The sequence below is a fragment of the Bombyx mandarina genome, chromosome 01 (assembly GCF_030267445.1).
Source record: "Bombyx mandarina strain Sakado chromosome 01, ASM3026744v2".
NCBI lineage: Eukaryota > Metazoa > Arthropoda > Insecta > Lepidoptera > Bombycidae > Bombyx > Bombyx mandarina.
The window spans coordinates 667,630-690,749 of NC_143208.1; the positions used below are offsets into that span (position 1 = coordinate 667,630).

Sequence of the window (23,120 nt, forward strand, 5' to 3'; positions counted from 1 at the left end):
TGGTTAAATTGAAAAGATATCAGTATTGTTTGTCTTTCATATTATTTGTCTATAGCGCAGTCTTGCTGAAATATGTGATTATAGAAATTAAATAGTATATTAAATAATACTAGTGGCCCCGCAGAAGTCGGAATCCGACTATAATTAATTGAAATTATAGGTTTAAACATCATTATGGTTCTATTGTCAAACACTATTATAATTCGATAATATAATCACAGTATTCGCCAAAACTACACTATAGATCAATAATATTAAAGACAAACAATATTAATCTATTTTCAATTCGACCACAGACTAAACAATAACAAAAGTTTCCCAATCGATAGTAAACAAAGAGTATATTTTTATGTATGTGTATGCATGTATGTATGTGTTGTGTCAAATACATGGTAGTGTGTGTAATGTTTTCTTTATTAATTTAAAGTATCTTTTATGCATTATTTAAAAAATATGCATTGTGCACTTCTTCTCAATATTCTCTATAAGTGTGAGAAATTTCATACTTCTCCGTTTGCGCAATTTTCGTAAAAAGGGGTACAAAGTTTTTGCTTCACGTATTAATATATAGATATATAGGAAATATATAGTAATATAATAGTATTTGACCATAAAACTATAATAATGTTCAAACTTATAATTTCAATTGATTATAGTCGAACTTCGACTACTGGGGGACCACTAGTAACGATATTTACGTTCGCCAGTAATAACATCAATACACTTCTAAGCTCATTTCATACCACACGCACTTCAAGCGATTATTGATCTATGGTAGATGTCTAACTTTTATATTAATTAGTTAAATAAATGCTATTGAGTTTAGTCTTTTGGGTAAATGTTTGGTGTATCTTTATTTGGGGCGCTTGTGAGAACCATTTTATTGTAAATGTAGACGAAAACATTTCAGTGTGATGTTTTTAAACGATGTTTCTAGGAAATATTTTTGCAGGGTTTCGCGGCGCGCTACCAGCACTCTAGCGCGTTGCCGTAGAGTAAATAGAGCGACCGGTCGACGGTGTATCGCGTCCCGACCCGGCAGGCTGGTTCTGGTCCAGCGGGGTATTCCGGGACACCAGCGGCACCGTCTGGGCGGCCCGACGGGCTGCCGTACCGAGACGACCGACGTTTCAGAGCCTTCGATTCGCCTCGAAGGCTCCGTCGGCTGGGCGTCCTTGGGGTGAGCCGCGCCGTCTGGTTGTAGTGTTAACCGCGGTAGCCCCCCTACCTCATCTGGGTTCTGACCTCGGAGGGGATCGGACGTCGGGTGTAAGAGTGCAGGGGAGTCGTTTAGTGGGTGGGCCCTAAAATCCTTGGGCCCGCGGTCTGCTCACAACACCATGCAGATCGTTGAGTCTCACATACCCCGCGCGCCCCTTTTGCGCGGGGACCTCGTAGGAGGTTCGGCCCTCTAACCGAAAAAAAAAAAAAATAATAAAAAAAAGGGTTTTGAGGACAATTGCTATAATAACTTATTGTTAGTGTAGGTAAATATTCGTCCCATCCCACGCCACACTGGTATCAGAGCTCATTGATAGTTTAATTATCGCCATTCACAATTTCTAGTAGAATGGCAATCTCTCGAAAGAAACGCACGATTGAGTTTTTGATAAAGTAAAATGTGAAAACTGACTGAAAATTCTGGAAGCCACGGTCAGCGGCCGTCATCTTCAGTGATAAATGACGTTTCGACCGATTAAAGTATCAGAACAAAGTTTTAAAACGTAACTTTTACAGATTAATCATTTAACCGAAACAGGTCAGAGATTAAATGACGTCATGACTTCATTTTGGTTTAGATATTTTTGTTATCGGAGAAGGGCATGTTAATAGTGCCTTGCGTGCGTGTTTGTCAGTGTGTTTTTAAAAAAACAGTACAATTTTTTTTTTTTATTACCGTGCTCAGAAATATTTTGCTAACAGTAATTACTTAGGGATTAAAAAGTGGTGTTTTAGATTCGTCTAATAATTCATCCTTTTTATTTGTGAAACTTTTTGATACACATGTCGTGGTGCTTTCTGGCCCGGTCATCATCTTCGTCGAACCCGCCGCTTGCGACAAAGGGCTCGCCGAGTAAATTAACCCACAGACACAGCCCACTGAGTTTCTCGCTAGATCTTCTCAGTGGGTCGCATTTCCGATCCGGTGGTAGATTCTGCGAAGCGCTGCTCGTACTAGGGCTAGTTTTAGCAACGTCGTCAGGTTTGAACCCCGTGAGCTCACCTACCCTAAAATACATCGTAAGCCAATTAGCCAAGCCAAGTATATTTCATGTTTGGATTCCTACTAGACAAAATTGACGACTGTGAACTGTTTCATAGCATGTTATATTGTAATTTTCGAACTCAAAAAATAATATGGAATTCCATTGTTGAACAAATTGTTCAGTTTTAAAAATTTGCTCCTAAATACATTTTGGGTATATCATATTGAATACCTATGACAAAATCTTCTTCACAAAATGTAGCTTGAAAACCATTTTTGGCTTATAAAGTTAGATTTTTTGTTGCATTTATTTAAACTTCAATCAATCTATGTACTTTTGACAGAATAGTCGTGATCTATTTAAAGTGGACATAGAGGCAGATCTCACTCGTCTCTCACAGACTCGGAATCTCTATCTGCTAGCCGACATCCTTGCGAAATTGAACAGCAATACCCATCGCAGATTTTGGATCGCCTTGATTATCTACTTCTCTGATATGAGGGTCCCGTGTCCATATTAAGCTAGAACATCCTGGATTTCAATCGCTGAACGTAGAATTTTGCCAGTTATCGCAGAAGTACCTACCCGTAATATCCACCGCCTTCGGCCCTTCGGTTTGCAATAAAACCCTCTCTGGATTCTTCACTCTTTATTCGATAGGTTCTTTTTTTATTTTATTGCGTAATTGGGTGGACGAGCTCACAGCCCACCCGGTGTTAAGTGGTCACCGGAGCCCATAGACATCTACAACGTAAATGCCGCCACCCACGTTGAGGTATGAGTTCTAAGGTCTCAGTATAGTACAATGGGCGTGACCGGATCACGCAAGAAGCCGTTTTTGTTCAGCCGTAGATACACGATAGATGTGTTAGTTAAAATGATAAGATGTCATTAAATTCTCAAAGGATTTTTCTGCATCATATATATAAAATGTGGGTCTGTTTATTTTCAATGCTGCGTAATGAAATAAATACTGAAACTTATTTTTTGGTTGAACCGTAGTACATATTTGTATTTGTAATTTTATTTTGAGCCTTTCTTCAAAAAAGAAAATGATTTACTAAGAAAAATTTCAATGCTTTTAAGTTGAGCTTCCTGAAAATACTTTTCGAGGAAAAAGTAACATTATCTTCCATTAATTAAGTGAAGTAACACGGCTTTCATTCCCGGATGTTTATATTTCGTTCAAAAAGTGAACCTAAAAAAATTATTACTTAAATAATGAATTTTATGAAACCTTTTTCAGTCAATTATTCTTTCAACAAAACAGCTGAGAAGCTAATTGGACATCTCTTCTCTAATCTAACTTAAAATTTGTGCTTGTTATTCGGCGAAGATAAATATTTTTATTCGTGTTCTGAGAGACAGCGTCGCTTTAGGTAATGAACATGAGCTTTGACATTTTAATTGCATTAAATCGTTCTCCATTCTTTGTATTTTATTATCGTTCTCGAGAAATTCAATCGGAATGTAAACTTTGTATTGTATCCTATCTTGGATAGGCCGTCACACTTTCAGAGTGTGTGAAGTATTTTTAATACGCTTTTATTAGCTTTATATGTATGTTAGTATGCAACGGAATCTTTGAACATGATTTTGACCCCCTTCAAAACGTCGGATTAACTCGAGATCTGGCATAATAATTAAGGAACAATGAAAATTCAATATTTTAAGCAATTTGATTCGTTATCCTTACTAGGATAATCAGGATTAGCGATTTTTTGTTTTGGTGAGATCCGGAGTGTCTGCGTCAAAACCAAGAAGGGAAGTTACCAGGCGCGCTGATCACCTATTTCTGGGATAAGATAATACCGACTGATTCAGATGAATTTTTTGAAAAATTGAAAAAAATCATAGCAAAAATTGAAATTCAACTAAAAAATGAAAAATAAATTTGAGTTAAAAATAGTGCACGAAAAAGTGATTTTATTGCAAAAAAAAGCATGGAGTGCTTTTCAGGATATTATCAATAACTATTGATACCATGTTTTTTTACGCTTTTTTACAATGAAATAATTTTTTCTTACACTGTTTTTAATTCAAATTCATTAAAATTTATTTTCTATTTTTTAGTTGGATTTTCTATAAAAGCATATTTTTTTTAGTTATTTTAAACTATTATTTATTACCTATACTGAACCTGGAGATTGCGTCACCAGTCAAGTTCATCTTACATCTCTGAAATCTCGAGTGGCGAAATAATATATTAAGCCTCTATTCAATAGAGGAAGTCAATAGACTGATGATGATGATGATGATGATGATGAATCGTTAACAGATTCGAACGGGCTCGCAACTATTGTACTAGTATGATTGTACTATTTAAATTACAGTTTCACTGCGAAATAGTACTCGGTTGTCATGGTCTCGCCGTTCCGAGGATTATCTTTTCAATTTTTTCAAGGTATTCGGATTGTACGTGCCTTCAGTTTCGAACTCTTTAAGGAGGTGAAGCCAAATAAGTTTTTAAAATGTTGGTAATGTATTATAATGTTGAATAATATTTATGCCTGCAATAATGTTTATGCATTTTTTTACAAAGCAAATTTCGCCCTTCCTTTCCTGGACTTGGAATTACAAATTCTTTTACTGGACCCTTTACCATAGAGGACCATTCGAATTGTGTGAATAAACTTTAAAGATGATTAAATTACAGTCATAAGATAAATTTTTTTTATAAAATCTGAATAAAAAAAACATCAAAATCGAAGTGAAAATTACATTAAGGCCCAATCGCAAGGCGTACATTCACTTGGAAGGAACGATCCAGTAAAATGTGCAAACGACAAAGCCAGGTGATACCCCGGCAGCGGAATCCACTTACCTCGCGTTAAAAACCCGGATAACTTAATTTTCTTTTTCACCGTCTGACCTGGAACACAGAGGGGTTTTTATTAAATTTCGCTTTCGTCTATACCAGTCAACCTATTACGCGCAGACGGGTACAATTACGGTGCTTTGAATTTTTATCCTTTTGTGCTCGCGCGTACAAGATATATATACAAGATATGGTTTCATTGAACGAACTCACGATAAAAAAAACGAACTTTGTTATAAACAGGCATAAGAGGAGATTTCGGTTTCCCAACTTTTATCAAACCTAGGGTTTGCCGCGAAAGCATTCCGTTTTTATTGTAAATACTTGTTGGTTGGTTGAGGACATAGCCCTTTCGGAGTTCAGTGGTTGCGCCCATTGACCCGATGTACCTCAAGATTTGAGTTCGGATCCTCAACTTCCAACAAGCAATATTCAAAAAGGGATCGCATTACAGCTTCGCGCTTTAAATTAGGTATTCGTGGAAGATAACGGCACTCTAACTTACAACACCGTAATTAATTTGACATTACAAGAAAATTCGTTTGATTAGACTAAGCATTAATTTGACCTCACACTTCGACACTTCTCACACTTTATTAAATAAATGACATTTTGAAATAAATCTTAATTAATTTTTTATTGATGGCACTAAAGATATAGCTACTAAAAAAAAGAAAAATGTTGGAAAACACAGTGAAAAACTATAGATGGGTGGACTAGCTCACAACCCACCTGGTGTTAAGTGGTTACCGGAGCCCATAGACATCTACAACGTAAATGCCGCCACCCACCTTGAAATATGAGTTCTAAAATCTTAGTATAGCTACAACAGCTGCCCCGCCTTTCAAACCGAGACGCATTACTGCTTCACGACTGAAAAAGGTAGGCTGGTGGTATACCTAACCGTGCAGACTCATAAGAGGTCTTACCACCAGTAATTACCTAAAATATAATTTTCCGTGTTTAATTTTATAACACGTTATTACTTCACCGTGAAAGTCAATCGTGAACATTTGTTAAGTACGTATTTCTTTAGAAAAATTGACTTGCGGGATTCGTACATCGGTGCATCGCTAAATACGAATGCACCGGACATCTTTAGGCCACGACGATGTCTTGTCTTTTCCTATTAAGATATATTTCTATTTTACATAAATATAAGAATATTTATATTTAATGTTAGTAAAAATAGTTATATTTTTCCCGAGTCGTTCAATTTAAATTGTGGGCCGCACATTAGGTTCGCAGTCATGCACATTGCACGACACTCTCGTATTCGGGACACGAATCGCTTCACCACAGAACTTTATGCTTTCTCTCCGCGCTACGTCTTCCAAGCGCATTTACTAGCACAAATCAGTTCGTGCAGATCCAATAAAACTGAATTTGATAAAAATGTTCGTATGTAAAATTTAAGCTGAGACCTTAGAACTCATCAAGGTAGGCGGTATTTACGTTGTAGATGTCTATGGGCTTTGATAACCACTTAACATCTTACCAGTTAAGCAATAAAATTTTTAAGCTATTGCATAGTTTTTATCGCGGGCTTTGAGCGCGACGACCGAATCAAGAAATTCCGTAACGAAAATAAAACCTAACATCCCTCACTCCGCCTACATGCTCGCATTCAACACATTCACACATTCACACGTCGCGCTTGTGTAGTGTTTCTAGAAAAGCGCGCGACGTGACGTCGTACTGCATGCGCATCATGAAAAGGCTGCTCATCCCTCTCTCGCGCGGTCTAGCTTATGAGTGTGAAGGTGACAATTAATGTTTTGCTTTTGTTAATGTTTATAAATAAATATAGCGTGGTCTTATTTTATTATTGTTTTAACATTAAATTATTATTATCTAATTATATATAAAGTTGATAAAAAATGCTACGCAATAGCTTTACTGCGGCAGTCCCCGAGTGCCATTAGTTTTTTTGTATTGTTTATCGTATAATTGAGGCATATTATGGCCATGTAACGAGCTGTGTAGTGCATTGTGTACATTTACCGCGTCTTCGCCGTCAACTAGAGGCTACATAATTTTCCTATGTAATATTACAAACGTATTCCGCTTTCATTCTTATGAACTAACTTATCCTTCTTAATTAGCACTGTCAAAAAATATTTTTTTTAGTTCTCCAGACTAGGTCGAGCCTGTCTTGTGGGAACTAAGAGTTGCCAATGAACACAGGTATTCGGGTTCAGCACGTGTTGGTTACAGGTGAATTGTTCTTTGAATACGTTACAAATGATGAAATCGTGTTAATATCTACCAATACAGGTAGTTATAAGAGTATATCAACTAATAGATTAAGTTTATTTGATGACATTTAATGTCCCTAAATATTAAAACCACAAACCTAGACAACGTCATACCATTCATTTCATGTATAATGGCATAGCTTAAATGGATCTAAGCAATTAGGTCAAGGTCTGATCCGGGGCTCTAAGTCAGCTAAAACAAACAGAGCTCAAGTGTGAGTACAATAACTAGCGGCAAACACACTGAACAAACACACACATATGCTGTGCATGAACAAACCTCACACACCGACGGGTACATACATAAATACATACACTAAATCATACCGCATTTCGTGAGATTTTGCGCGTCAAATAGCAGTTATCACGTCATTGGATATACGACTCTAAGCTCTAATCTATGAAAGTGTTTTTTTAAAGATTTCTCTCATTCTATTGATACGTATAAGTAACACTATAGCTTCATCGTAAGAAGTCGGGATGTTGATGAAACACTACCATGGCGTTGCTTACCATTAAGAAACCCACAAACCCCGTCTTGGTTTCCAGTCAGAGTTCGTTTCTTCACTAAACTTCACTTCACTGTGGCTACTAGGTGGATATTGTTATTTTCTAAGATGTGTATGATATATCTGTACTACAATAGAAAATATAATACGGACAATAATATGAAAAATCTCTATATATATAAATTAATTGCTGTTCGTTAGTCTCGCTAAAACTCGAGAACGGCTGGACCGATTTGGCTAATTTTGGTCTTGAATTATTTGTGGAAGTCCAGAGAAGGTTTCTTCTTCTTTCTGGTCGTTCCCTCAATGCTGAGGATCGTGAGTGTATGTCAATCTTCTCCACTCGGTCCGGTTCTGCGCCATATGTACCGCTCCCCGTATCTGGCCTCCAGTCACCTGAGTTGGTCAACCCATCTAGCTGGCGCTCTTCCTCTAGCGCGCTTCCCCTCCATTTGTCCGAGAATTGTGAGTTTCTCCAGGCTGTGCAATGAGGATCGCATTATGTGCCCAAAGAAACTCCGGATCCTTTCCTGACACATAGTCAGCAGGCGCTTGGTGACCTTCAGCTCTTCGAGAATGGAGACATTGGTTCTCATAGCTGTCCAAGGAATGCGTAGCAGCTTTCTCCAGCAATACATTTCAAACGCCTCAATCTTTTTGCGTTCCTTTTTCCTGAGACACCAAGTCTCCACCCCGTACATGAAGATAGAGAAGACCAACGTACGAACCAGACGCATTTTAGTTACTCGGCGAATATTACGGTCTTTCCAGATTTTATCGAGGCTAGTCATGGCACTTTAGCCATCCCGATACGGCGTCCGATTTCTTTCTCGCAGTTACCACTATTAGAGATCAGCGACCCCAAGTATATAAATTCCTCCACTTTCTCATAATCCTTGAGCGCATTTGATGGACTTAAAACTTGAGCTCTGTCCACCGTCATCACTTTGGTCTTAGAGCGGTTTATGTGCAGGCCAAATTCAAGGCTCACTCTCTCTATTCGCTCCAAGATCGCAGCCATCTCGGTCTCGCTGGCTGCAAGGATTGTTGTATCATCGGCATATCTTAGGTTCGTGATCTTCGTACCGCCCACCGTAACGCCGCCGTTCCAGCCATCAAGCGCCTTCCTCAGAGAAGGTTTAAAGGTAGATAAATATGAAAATGGTCGGAATTAAATAAAAATAGCAATTTTGTTTTCTCTTTGATGTGTCCCCCGTCGGACGGATTCCTTTTGTTTGTTTTAAGTTTATTTTATACAAAAGCTTAGGTCTTTTATTTATCGATTGAAGCACTACCAAGTCTGCTGGGTCAAGTATAATAAATAAATATTGATACCGTTCGACAGTATCACTAATCTTTACACCTTCAAATTAAGGACATAAACAAGTAAAATGAGATTAGCCCTAAGGGATTTCTATATATTATTGTTTCGACAGTGAAGGATGAACGTGCCAACTCTTGGAGGCTCCGCACGCAGCAATAGCAGTTTCTTTTGTCCATTCGTAAGAGGATAAATGGTGTTTAGGCACGCGATAATTTCGCTATTTTGTTGGATCGTACTGAAAAAATCAATTGTCTAATTCACTTACGGCACTTGGTCCCGCAGTCCCGTAGTCGAAATTCGACAATAATTAATTGAAATTATAAGTTTGAACATTAATATGGTTATATTGTCAAAGACTATTTATTATACTTCTATAATAATATATTTCGACAACACTACACTATAGACAAATAATATTCAAGATAAACAATATATACTATTTTCAATTTGACCACAGACTTTAAGCATTAACTAAAGTTTGACAATAAACAAAGAGTATATATAAGTAACTATATATATACATATGTGTGTGTGAAATAAATGGCAGTGTGTGTAATGTTTTCTTTATTGATTTAATGTATCTTTTGTGCATTATTTTAAAAAAATATTAGCATTGTTCACTTCTTCTCTATATTCTCTATAAGTGTGGAAAATTTCATACTCCTGCGTCCGCGCAATTTTCGTAAAAAGGGATACAAAGTTTTTGCTTCACGCATTAATATATAGAATGCCAATCGTCGTTCAAATAACGAATACGTCTTTTCGTAAAATTTTATTATGACGTCAAAGTTTATTTATGAAATTATAACGATTACTAAAGAATATATTTATTTTTTTAAATTCGCTCGCCCCATTGCGCTCTCACGAATGACTCTCGTGTCTTATGCAATGAGAGAACAAAATTTTATAAGATATGTAAATGTTATACGTGTAAATATGTAAATGAGGGTAGACAAAAGAAACATTGCATTTCAAGAACGGTACCCGCGGGTTTTTTAACTCCTTTGGTGTGTGCGAGAAATTCATCAGGTAGACAATATACTGACCAATATACACGACGATACAACATGCAATATACTAGAGAATATTGATATTCAGGGAATACTTCCACCTAACCTTTACTGGTGGTAGGACCTCTTGTGAGTCCGCGCGAATGGGTACCACCACCCTTCCTATTTCTACCGTGAAGCAGTAATGTATTTCGGTTTGAAGGGTGGGGTAGCCGTTGTAACTAAGCTTGAGACCTTAGAACTTACATCTCAAGGTGGGTGGCGCATTTACGTTGTGGATGTCCATGGGCTCCAGTAACCACTTAACACCAGGTGGGCTATGAGCTTGTCCACTCATCTAAGCAATAAAAAAAAACCAGCACAAACACATACTTGTGTTGATTGTGTTGTTAACAAGTAGTGTTTTAGGCTTAATGTTACAAACATTGTTATGCATTTCATTCAATGCATTTTTTAAAAGGTCCGTTTTAAAAGGTCTTCTGTAGTAATAAAAGAAAAATGGAGTTGTATCAACAACAATACAGCAAGGCAGGATTGTTTACCAGTGTCCTCTGAAACGGACAGACTATTCGCATGCGGGATCCTCTCGCATGACACGACTAACACTATTGTCATGTCGATGACGTATGACCTCATTAACTACGCCATCGTGCGTGTTTCTCGGCGTTTATTCGGTAGCAAGAAAGCTAAGCCTTTTGTTTTGTATATGTACACTCGCATATTAACGCGTATAATCACATAAAGACGGAGAATGTACGGCTCAAGAGTGGCTCTTGACGCTTTGAGCGGTAGGCTTCATTATTAAGGAATTATTAAAGAACTTTTAGAGTACAGAGAAGAAAATAGCCTTATATTTGCATGATCACTGGCAGCCCTAGAATACACAGAGACGAGGCTTCGAACTCTGCCTTAAGATGCACGGTAAGATGACACTGTGGGTTCCGGTAACTGCTTAGAATTGGGTAGGTTTTGTGCCGGGAATTACAGTCATGTTGGAATTAAATCTTAGAAAATTGGGATCAACATTAGAGGGTATATTTTAACATGCGCACGATTCGTATTGTATATGTAAATAAAAAAAAAAACTTTTTCAAAGTCGCAGTGGCGAGTTCTCGCGGTAAATAGCTCACAAAATACGTTCAGAGCGTTTTGAGTAGTATTTACATCAACGATCTTGAAAATAAATGCTGTCTAAGTATACTTCTGGTCTCTTACCACTGGCTTATGCTATAATGGTAACTATTAATTTCTTAGTAATAGAATGACGATTCTAAAAATCTATTACAAGGTTCGTTAATTTCTAATTTATTACTATAGTCTCATGCATACGTCAATAAATCAAGATCCAGAAAAAAACACTCGCGAGACACAAAAGAAATCAATTTAGAACGTTGTTTCATAATATTTGCGACAGTAGAGTTTATGCGGCTTACGCGGCTACGTGCTACGTGCTACGATGTTGTTTAGCTCTGTAGCCTGTCTGTAGAGCCGCTACAGCTTACGCACGGCTTACTCGATAGATGTAAACTAAATATTAGAGACATTTTGTAACGAAAATCAAATTAAATCCAATACATATTGGTCTAATTCTGATGATCTAGCTAGACCGATAAGGAAGCAGCATAAGAATTATCAAGATGTGCAATGGAGATAAAATGATGTGAATACTGACTTATAAACAACCCGGGATGTGTTTTCACCTTATCATTAAAATATGCCACAACATTGGACTACAGCTACCGGCCCTTGGAGAGGCTGGAGCATAGCACTTTATTTATATATTTAGTGTTCCATATTAATCTTATAGGCCGACACTCAAGCTACCTGCACATTTCCTTCAACACCCACCACCTCGATCGATCTTCAGGGCTTATTGAGGAGGTCTTAAAATATGTGCAATTGCTCAACCACCACCTAAGACTTCTAACACGGTTCGCTGTTTATCGATACCCACAAACACAATTGTGAAGTCGATAATGCTAATGATAATGAATTTGGGAAAATTAGTCATATTTTATTGTAGATGTAAATGTTAGTAAGGTTCATGAATACTCATTTTTCCTGTAATCTTGTTGTACACGGTCGTTTGATTTGAATATTATTTATTTATATTTTATTTCAGTTTTTTTTTTAAACCATAACATTGAACACCAATATTGACAGCTTTAACTAAATTTACAGCAAAAAGAGATAGATATACAGGTATAGTACACCAGTTAATTCTTCTTTGTTTTGCTTTTAGAAATTAAGCATATGTTGTAATTATTTTATTATAGCCCTTATCACCGTTTATAAATTCATAAATTAATCATTATTCATATTATACGTCCAAACCTTATTCGATATTCTCTTAACAATGAGTTTCCTTCAGTAATATAATACTTGAGACGCTCTCATATCAACCAAATGCTTTTATTTTCCTTTATAATATTTAAACCGTCCTATACTAATCTCAGACATTGTAACTTCTATCAAAACTCTGCTATTTACAAAATAAGAAAATCTTGAATGATTGATTTTCTTTAAGCTCCATTAATTAAATTTTGTTTGAAAAACAAAACAAGGAAGATGTCGCTCAACTTATAATATATGTATGCCTATGTACATATGTATGTACGTTTATCACAGCGTCTACGAGTGTGTAATTTTGTTTCAAAATGTCAAACAAACTTTGATAACACCTGCCATAGAATTTGACATTTTGTAGAAATGCCTTTTAAAGGTGAAATGTATAAATTTGAGTATATAAGGTGGGTGGCGGCATTTACATTGTAGATGTCTATGGGCTGCGGTAACCACTTATCACCAGGGGGCTGTGCGCTCGTGCACCCATCTATGCTTTAAAAATATTGTCAAAACACTATTCTTAATGCTATCAAAAATATAAATACACAGAAAACTGTTGACAACATTTTATAAAATCATTAATGATTTGATTTCATACCAGACTCGAACGGGAATTGCTAGACAATAAGCTTTTCTAAATTATTTACATGATCAAAATTAAATAAAGTAAGTAAATAAATCCTATATTTATATTGTGTGTATTTTAATCGATTTCGCTAATCAGCGTGAGTATCAGACTCCGAAAATTAACTGTTTCACAAAAAAACATTAATTAAAATTATTAATTCCACTTCTACGGATTCAGTGTTCTACGGTGTATGTAGTACTGACATTATCGCGTTTCAAGTAGTTTGCGAAATAAGTTTTGAAACTGTGATTCCCGGGAGACTCGGTTGAGCCTCTGTTAGCCTGTAACACCCAATGTTATGCCGAGCTTACTAAACATATGCCCTCAGGCAGGTGGTGAATAATTTTGTTCATTGTAATTTGAAGCCTAAGCTAGGATAAACAAGGACGATATCAGCTGAATCAGTGATAATATCAGACAGGATATACATTGATATACACTTTAATTCAAACGACCCTCAACTAGAATACCTACCTGCTACCTACAGCTATTGATGTATTCAATATAGCTTCACTTTATTTTTATTATTTTTATTGCATACTAGCGACATGCTCTCGCTTCGCTTCGGAAACATTAAATTTTATTCCCGCGGTTACCCGCGGTTATTGTCGTACAGCGGATGACGCCGCGGGGCGAAGCTAGTCTATAGAAAGTAGCCTAAGTTACCCCTTATATCATCCGCTACCTATTAGTGAAAATCTCGTCAAAATCAGTCCAGCCGTTCCAGAGATTGGCCGGAACAAACAGACAGACAGACACACAGGCAGATAAAAATTGTAAATGTTATTTGGATGTATGTACCGTATATAACTATATATTGATATGCATGTAGTAAAAAGCGGTTATTTCAATATTAGAAACATGCACTCCAATTTTATTTATATGTATATATGAGGGTGGCCCACCTGGTGTTAAGTGGTTCCCAGAGCCCATAGACATCTACAACGTCAATGCCGCCACCCACCTTAAGATATGAGTTGTAAGGTCTCAATATAGTTATATAATAGAGTCTATCGAGAAACTTGTTGTTCAGGGTAAGGTCAGCGGTAAGAGATCTCGTGGACGAATCCCCATGCGTTGGACTGATCAGGTGAAAGACCTTACTGAAACCCCACTTAACGAGTGTGTGCGCCGGGCCTCGGTTCGCAAACTGTGAAAAACATCTGTTAAGGCTTTAATGAGTAAGAATTCCACATGACCACGACTGCTCTGCCAAGAGCAACCGATTATGATGATAGTTATAATGGCTGCCCTACCCTTCAAACCGAAACGCATTACCACCTCACGGCAGAAATAGGCAGGGTGGTATCAACCCGTGCGGACTCACAAGAGGTCCTACCACCAGTAAGTACCGTTAAAGTACTTTCATTATTAAGTAAATTTTTCTTTAGCGCGTAAAATGGTTCTCTGCGTAATACATACATGTATAATATATACTAAGAATTTCCTCGAATGTTATTTAAGTATAAGATTCGGTATCTAGAATATATTAGATTATTTTTTCTGAACATGTTCTGATTAGATTTGGAAATATAATTTTACTTTGGAGCGATCACGTCACTGAAATTACAAGTAATTGGTTTTTAAGGTTTCCAAGGAGTTTTGAAGGTGCCGTTGTGAGTCCGCACGGGTAGGTACCACCACCCCACCTATTTCTGCCGTGAAGCAGTAATGCGTTTCGGTTTGAAGGGTGGGGTAGCCTTTGTAACTATACTAAGACCTTAGAGCTTATATCTCAAGGTGGGTGACGCATTTACATTGTAGATGTCTATGGTCTCCAGTAAACACCAGGTGGGCTATGAGCTCGTCCACCCAACAAGCAATAAAAAAATAGATATATTCGGCAATGGCGAGAAGAGTCAAACTGTTGTTGACACCAACGAAGCCGCGAAGAACAGCCTCTTCCATACTGATTCGTGTATATCAATAATAATCTGTTTATTTACTGAAATTGGAATTCGATATAAATAATTCAATTTGTCGTCTAAATTCCATTGAAGGTTGCTTCGGGAACAAACACATGCAAAAACGCTATAGGCTTCCTGTGTACGGGGCTATTTTTCTACGAGCCCCCGGGAGTGACGACGGCTCAAAGCTGAGGGTTAATTAAGGAAAATCATTTGAGCCATCCCCAATTTGCTTCGGTCGGAATGCCTTCTAATTACAGCTGCTTCCGTGGGCTAAAACATATCTACATGATTTTTTAAAAAGATGTTTTACATTTTTCTTGCTTGTAGGTAATTAAGTTTTTTTTTAATAGCGTTAAAAATGTTAACACTTAGTATTATTCACAGTAAAAGCACGCACCCGATATTAGATCTGTATACATACACATGCAAGATAAGCTTCTTTAGTAATCATTACCTTTTTTTCCGACTAGTGCAGTAATCCTGACCAATGCGATCGAAATATAAGCAAAAGCAAATACTCCCATGGATATCTTAATAATTTTGATACTATGTAACGAATAGCCACACTACTTTGACTGTGGGCTACCATACTATTTTGGCTGTGGGCTTGCCCGCTGGCTTTTATCACAATATGGATCCGAAAACAACTATAGATATGTGATTTACACTTTGATATTCAAACTCATAATACCCTTTCAGAAGTTTTTCAAGAAAATATCAAATTTCAAAGACAATCACAACTTTGTTATTGTACCATCGCTTAAGCGATTTTGTTTATAGAATATATTTACGTTCAGCGAACGAAATGGGATTATATCGGTTTGTTTCGTGTTTGATCTTCTGTAAAATTACTATTGGCTCATACAGAAAGAACTACGATTTGTTGTATATACGAAATAGAATTTACTTTCAGACGAAAAAGTATTATAAGGGTGAAGGCCAGCTATGGTTGAGATTGTGTCCAGAAGTGGTTTTATCTTCGTTATAAAAAATGCATGTATATATGCATGTAATATATGCATATCTTCTTATTTAACATGAAAAAAGCAACCTTACATTGGTTGAAAAAATGCCATAATGCAAACTGTGAGTGTGTATTGTTTACTTGTTTTTGACTTGTAAAAATTGTTTAAACATATTTAACAAATATGATTAGATGTTAAGTCCATGGGCTCTATGACCAAGTGACAATAGGTAGACAGTGGGTTGAACTATCTATTACTAAAAAAAAAGGTCTATTATAGACAAAGGATCTTAGTAAATATGTTTATATATGGGAAACAGTGCCGTGAAGCAGTAATGCGTTTCGGTTTGAAGGGCGCGGCAGCCGTTGTTGTACTGTAAAAAACTGACATCTAAGAACTCATGTCTCAAGGAGTGTGCCGGCTCTTACGTCATAGAGGTCTATGGGTTTCGGTAACCTTACCTTAAATTTACACCTGGTGGACCGTTAGCTCGTCCACTAATCTAAGCAATAAAAAAAATTATATATGTGTGTAAATATATTTGTCCAGTCATTAATCACTGCTTCCATCTAATTATCTATCCTGTATTCTAATCGTAAACTAGTTTATTTTGCTACTTGCCTTCCTGGGCCTACCATCGGAAAAGACGGTCGATGCACTAAAGTGATTGAGATGTTCATCACATAGACCGACGAAATATGCCAATATGAGCAAAGTATTTGCTACGTTTCAATAAAAAGCGCGTAAATGCTGATATTATTTATCCAATCTCATATAACGTGGGTGAATGCGGCTTATTAAATATCAGATTCACTCTCATATCTTTTATTACTGAGAATCGAGCTTGCGACACGAATTCTACTGTCGTATATAAGGAACTTTTTCACCTCTCCTGGAGGAGATGTTTAAAATGAATTTGTTATGAATAACTCTTTCTTTATATTGCCGTATAGGCAGAGGTGCATGCGGCCCACCTGATGGTGAGTGGTTACCGTCGCTCATAGACGTCAGCAATCCCAGGGGCAGAGCCAAGTCGCTCTCGTAGGCTTATTACTCTCCACAAGCCTCGTTTGAAGAAGGACATGTCATAGCGCTCGGGAAACAGTGTGGAGGGGAGCTCATTCCAAAGCCGGATGGTACGTGGCAAAAAATATCTCTGGAAACGCTCTGTGGATGAAAGCAGGGCTACAGGTACATAGTATGACTGTACTCTACTCTGCTGGCTGGCGGTAAGATGGTAAAAACGAGATGATGAAATCATCTCAAACAATTCCTCAGAGCGCTGACTGTCTGACTTAAATAGTATTTTAAATTAAAGTTATAATGGCCGTATTTTAGAATAGTGACAGCAACATATTTACTTAGTTTATTTTTTATTGAAAACATTTTATTTTAATAGATATAAATAGGCAGACGAGCTCTCGGTCCGTCTGGTATTATGTGGCTACTGAATCCTTGATACATTGTAACGTGAACTGAACAATGTTTAAGTCTCATCGGAATTGAGGCTATTTCGGACCGGAATAACCGGAACTACCGGTTGGAAGAGAGGATAGCCGTTGGAAGAGAGGATTCGGATTTGGAGCAGAAATAGAAAGGCACTCGTATGAAGGAGCCTCAAGTCACAACATAATATCTTATCATCGATAAAACAATGTGTTTCAGAACTTTAAAAAAAAAAACACTTATTAGTTTTTATTGTTTGTTGATGTATTTTTATCAAAAAACATTTTTTTACATTATTGATGTTGTTTTTTTATCAAAAAACATTTTTTATTTTATTTGACATAGCGTAATGTTTAATATTATTGGAATCAGATAGCTTTGTTCGTTTCTATCTATGTATTTCAAAAGACGATTAAATCGTTTACGACTTAAGATAAACTATTTAATCTTCTGCGGTCACGTAAATTTTGTAGTATCGAAAATGTCAAAATGTACAGAAGTGTTTTGAATAAATTTTTAGACTCGTGTAAGCTCTAAAATAGATTTGTTATGTTTATCAACATGCATATTGTATGTTTTTTTATTGAGAGATGCACACAGTATATATTGTTTAGTGTCAACCCTATTTAGTTCTTGCACTTTGGAAATTCGGATATAAAGCCCTTATCTGCGTATGAACGGATGCTGCGAGGAAATTACTTCTGACACAGCCGATGATCTAAGCACAGCGTCGCCGTTTCATGTATTTTCTAAATCAGCATCAAAGGGGCTTTAATGTCATTTTTGAAATAAATATATACTGCATGAACAAAGAATATCTTTCTTGTCTAGATGTATTCTCAAAGGGCTTTGAGAAAAACGGTCAGCAGCTTACGATAAGGTTATGCCAGTAAAGGCCTTGCCTTAGATATTATTCTCTTTATACTCGTAGTACCGTCCCCCATTGAAGGTTACCACCGATTAGGGTTATTTCTACTTTAGAAATTTTTACTCGGAACACAGATCAGACTCTCCTATTTTAACTGGTATATATTTTTTAGCCCGACATGTCTTGCCTAACTCGTACTCAAGTAGAGCCTAAAAATATGTGTGGTGTCGTGGGTCACCGGATAGGAACGAAGTTCCTTACTATAAAAATATTAATTTTAAGTTCTATTTGAGGTATAAAGAAAATAAAACTGGAGGTTTCGCAACAACCCACGGTCATTCGGTAACGTGCGTATTATGGTACACTTCATTCACGGTTGTTTCCATAAGAGTTAGTGTATTGCGCAAACGAAGACTCCAAGATCGTGGTCAATGGATGATAAAAAAAATATGTTTTTTTTTGTACGCTATTACAACTTAAGTCGTACACTGTGTGCATTACTAATTTGTACGTTATTACAAAGTTAAGTCGCACACTGTGTGCATTACTAATAAAAATCTTACGTTACGGACGTTTTTTCCCGGTTAGGGTACCCCTCCGCATCGTCTCATAAGGAACTTCGTTCCAACAAATAAAAAGCCAATTGCACATTTAATTTTACAACATCTTATAACATAAAATCTGCAGCATGCAAAATATAATTGTAGATATAATTCAAAGTACTATAATTAACTGCAAAGATATTTTAAATGAAACAGTGTAGATTGTAACGATTGCGTGTAACAGATGCGTGAGTCGAAGGTTCAAGAAAAAGTGTGCCAGGATTTATTATAGCCGACGACTCAACCTACCGACCCGCTTGTTTCTAGATAATGCCGGCCATGTTATGAACTTAACTCACTATTTCAAATCCACTTCTGTACCAAACTACTTTCCGATCTGTCATAAAATAAACGTTAATATCAAATGTCTGATTTTTCTAATCTAGTTTCGTAATTAGGACTAGGATCAAGTCGTTATCGGAGCCTCTAGATATCGTAATGTAAATTCCACCCATGTTATGGCATTAGTTCGAAGTCTCGATTGCATTTCGTCATTGCTGAACCACCTTACCCCAGGAATACACAGAATCGTATATATGTTATGTATATGAGCTTAAAATATGCCATATCAGCATACCATCAAAATGACAATGAAAAGAGCCATGACCCGTCTGGCATTTTTCTGAGCTCATTGATATCACATCATGATTTTTAATAGTATTAAATAACTGAGAACAAATCACGCCCGGTCATCCGGCCCCAAATTAGGATTCCTTATATATGTCTAAATATTTATGTATATAGATAATAAACATTTAAACATAGAGTAAACAGACCTGTTCATTAAACGAATATTTGCCCGAATCGAAGTTACGACTCTTGGCGCAACAGTCAGTGGCGCTAACTGCCAGACCACCAAGTCAATCCATGGGGCAGTACCATGACTACAACCCTTCAATCTTATTGAAATCGACCTTACCTGCTTAAAATTAGAGCTCCCATAACTTGGACCGTACACAAACTTACCCGGTCCTGTCCTGAGCGAAAAAAATAAATTATACTTTGCTTTTCAAATTACTTTCTTTAATTCTCTTTATTTATGTATCTACCAGACCCGATACAATATTACGATACTTATTTAGATTAAAACTGTAAATTCCGTTGAGGTCTCAGTATAGTTACAACGGCTGCCCCACCCTTCAAACCGAAACGCATTACTGCTTCACGGCTGAAATAGGCAGGGAGGTGGTACCTACCCGTGCGGACTCACAAGAGGTTCTACCACCAGTAATTACGCAAATTATAATTTTGCGGGTTTGATTTTTACTACACGATGTTATTCCTTCATCGTGGAAGTCAATCGTGAACATTTGTTGAGTACGTATTTCATTAGAAAAATTGGTATCCGCCTGCGGGATTCGAACACTGGTGCATCGCTACATATGAATGCACCGGACGTCTTATCCTTTAGGCCACGACGACTTCACGACGTTTTTAGCTTACAATGCTCAATTGTAGCTAATAAATAGTAGTAACCTTTTCGTTTTACGCGACACTAGATGTTCGTATCACCTCTGGCTAAATAATTGAACATCTATTAAATATAACAATTTACTAAGAATTATCAAATCGAAATTAAACGAAATAATTGACACGAACAAATATATGTATTCACGACAAGTGCATGTCAGCTCAATCTCACGACTGTAATTTTTTTATGTTTGAGGGAATACTGGTGGTCCGGAGGCCATTTCAGTTTCACCAGGACAGGTGGCCGACCAAGGACCCAGCCAGGAGGCTAAACAGCTACCCGAGCACCTCCAAAGGAAACCTAACAACTCAAGAGTAGCTGCTACGCGAATGAATCTACTTCCGGATCGGAATCGCGACCCGCCGTGAAGATCCGGCGAGAAACTCAGCGGGCTGATGTTTAGGTTAGGTTACTCGTCGAACTTTTTGTCGAGTTCGATGAGTTTGTAAGTGTGGTTGTCCTTGAATTTACAATAGGAAAAGATGTAAAAAAATGCATCTCTTACAATAATGTTGGGAGTATTTTTTTACAACTAATAGTCGTGATGCTATTTAATCTTACTGTCATGCGTATGTTACTGCTCTACGAAACATTTACTTTTGAAATGTATTATTTGATAAGCGCTGTCAGAATTAATTCGGCTATAATTAAAATTAACATTAATATATTTAACAAATTTGTCTGTAAGCTAATATTTTAACACTACGTTGGTTATTCAAGTAAAGGCTTAAATTGCATTAAAATTTTGGTACACTAGCTGAATATGTAAAATATAAAAGTGTCAAATCGACATTTCATTATAGTAATACTGGATGAAGCATAGCTATTTACTACAATGTAATTGGTGCTTAAGTTTTTGTAATAAAGTTTATAATTCTATTTGAACGAAAAGTTATAATGCTTTTTAACACTATGGTAATAACATGACCATTTTTTATTGCTTAGATGTGTGGACGAGCTCACAGCCCACCTGGTGTTAAGTGGTTACTGGAGCCCATAGACATCTACAACGTAAATGCGCCACCCACCTTGAGATATAAGTTCTAAGGTCTCAGTATAGTTACAACGGCTACCCCACCCTTCGAACCGAAACGCATTACTGGTTCACGGCGGAAATAGGCGGGGTGGTGGTACCTACCCGTGCGGACTCCCAAGAGGTCCTACCACCAGACACACCACACTTTGAACAGGGACAAAAAAAAACAGCTTGTGTGTGTTGACTTTACTTACGCCAGTTAAGAATTGAAACAAGCTAAAAAAATTAGAGATCTCCATAGCTAGTCCGAATAAAGTTAACTTATTTATCTTTAATAATTAAAGTATCGAAATCGAGCAGGTTCCCTTCGATGCATCGTATATGACTTTGAAGCAGGCGAGTAGCTAAGCTTTCAGCTTGAAGTAACAAACTTATATAATACAATGAATATTTAAGACAAGGGACAAGATAATAAAATAAAATAAACAATATGACAGAAAAAGGTGCACCTGTGCGTTCCAAACAAGTCGTTATATGCACTGTACGATGACTTATTGTCTATTGGCAATTATTCGTTAATGAAGATGAATGACGGAGTTAAGAGCAAGTCGAATCTGAGTAACTTTAGGGGGACGGTCTGTTGGCGTGACTTCATAAGATATTTTAGTAAAACCTGAACTATTTATTTATTTTTCTGTTCATCTCCGATAAGTTTGATGATGCCAAGAGGCCTTGAAATATGAATTTTCAATTGTGTTTTCTAATATTCAAACTATAACTTTTGAATGCTCGCGCCGTTTTAGTCTAATAAAACAATGACAACCCCCACCAGCAATATTAAGATTAAGGTGCGTCTTTTTTGTTGCCTTTTATGTCAGACGATCACACAGCACTCCTGGTAGTGAGTACTCATAGTCACTCATGGACATCAGCAATGCGTTTCACGTATTTTTCTGAGCTCTATGATAAATGTTTCGGCGGCAAAGGCAACGCAAAATGATATTTGGAACTTAACATGATAAAAAGTCTTACTATTTGATGACGATAGTTCGGATCAGGCATCATGCTAATTCAACAAGCACTAAACCCGAAATACCCGAATCCGTCAAGGTTCGCAACACAAAAACCACATAACAAACGCTCCATGATCTGCGACTCGACACCTTATGCTCATCTACGTAGAGTCTGCTTTCTTAAACACGTAATACTTATGAAATAACGACAAGACGCACATCGTGTGGCTTGGATACAGTTGAGAGTAGATTTTCAATGCCTTTCACTAGATGAATCCTGACGCTTGCAGATACCGTGCCCGACTATGTGAAAATGTTGGTAGTATGTACGTAATTGGTACCTGTTGTAATGTGGAGTTAGAATGGGTGTCTTTGGATTGGCAGTTAACTACAAATACGATTAAAGAGATAATTTGACAGAACAGTTACTAAGTTCTTATTATTAAATACTATGAATTTATTACCGGGCGGGGTACCACCACCCCGTCTATTTACTGGTGGTAGGACCTCTTGGGAGTCCGCACGGGTGGGTACCACCACCCCGCCTATTTCTGCCGTTGCGTTTCGGTTTGAAGGGTGGGGTAGCCGTTGTAGCTATACTGAGACCTTAGAACTTATATCTCAACGTGGGTGGCGCATTTACGTTGTACATGTCTATGGGCTTCAGTAATCACATAACAACAGGTGGGCTGTAAGCTCGTCCACCCATCTAGCAATAAATAATAATAATAATAAAGTCCTAGGTTTGTTTATGAAATTGTTTTTAGAT

The 23,120-nt window shown here is 37.1% G+C and overlaps 1 protein-coding gene across 1 annotated transcript in view; it reads right to left on the reverse strand.

Annotated features, from left to right (window-relative positions):
* Positions 1-23,120, reverse strand: part of LOC114245661 (dipeptidase 1) — a 181,437-nt gene that overhangs the window by 74,267 nt on the left and 84,050 nt on the right. The window contains exon 2 of the mRNA XM_028177913.2: positions 5,032-5,079. Coding sequence (XP_028033714.2) covers positions 5,032-5,079 — 48 coding nt within the window. The remainder of the gene's footprint in view (positions 1-5,031; positions 5,080-23,120) is intronic.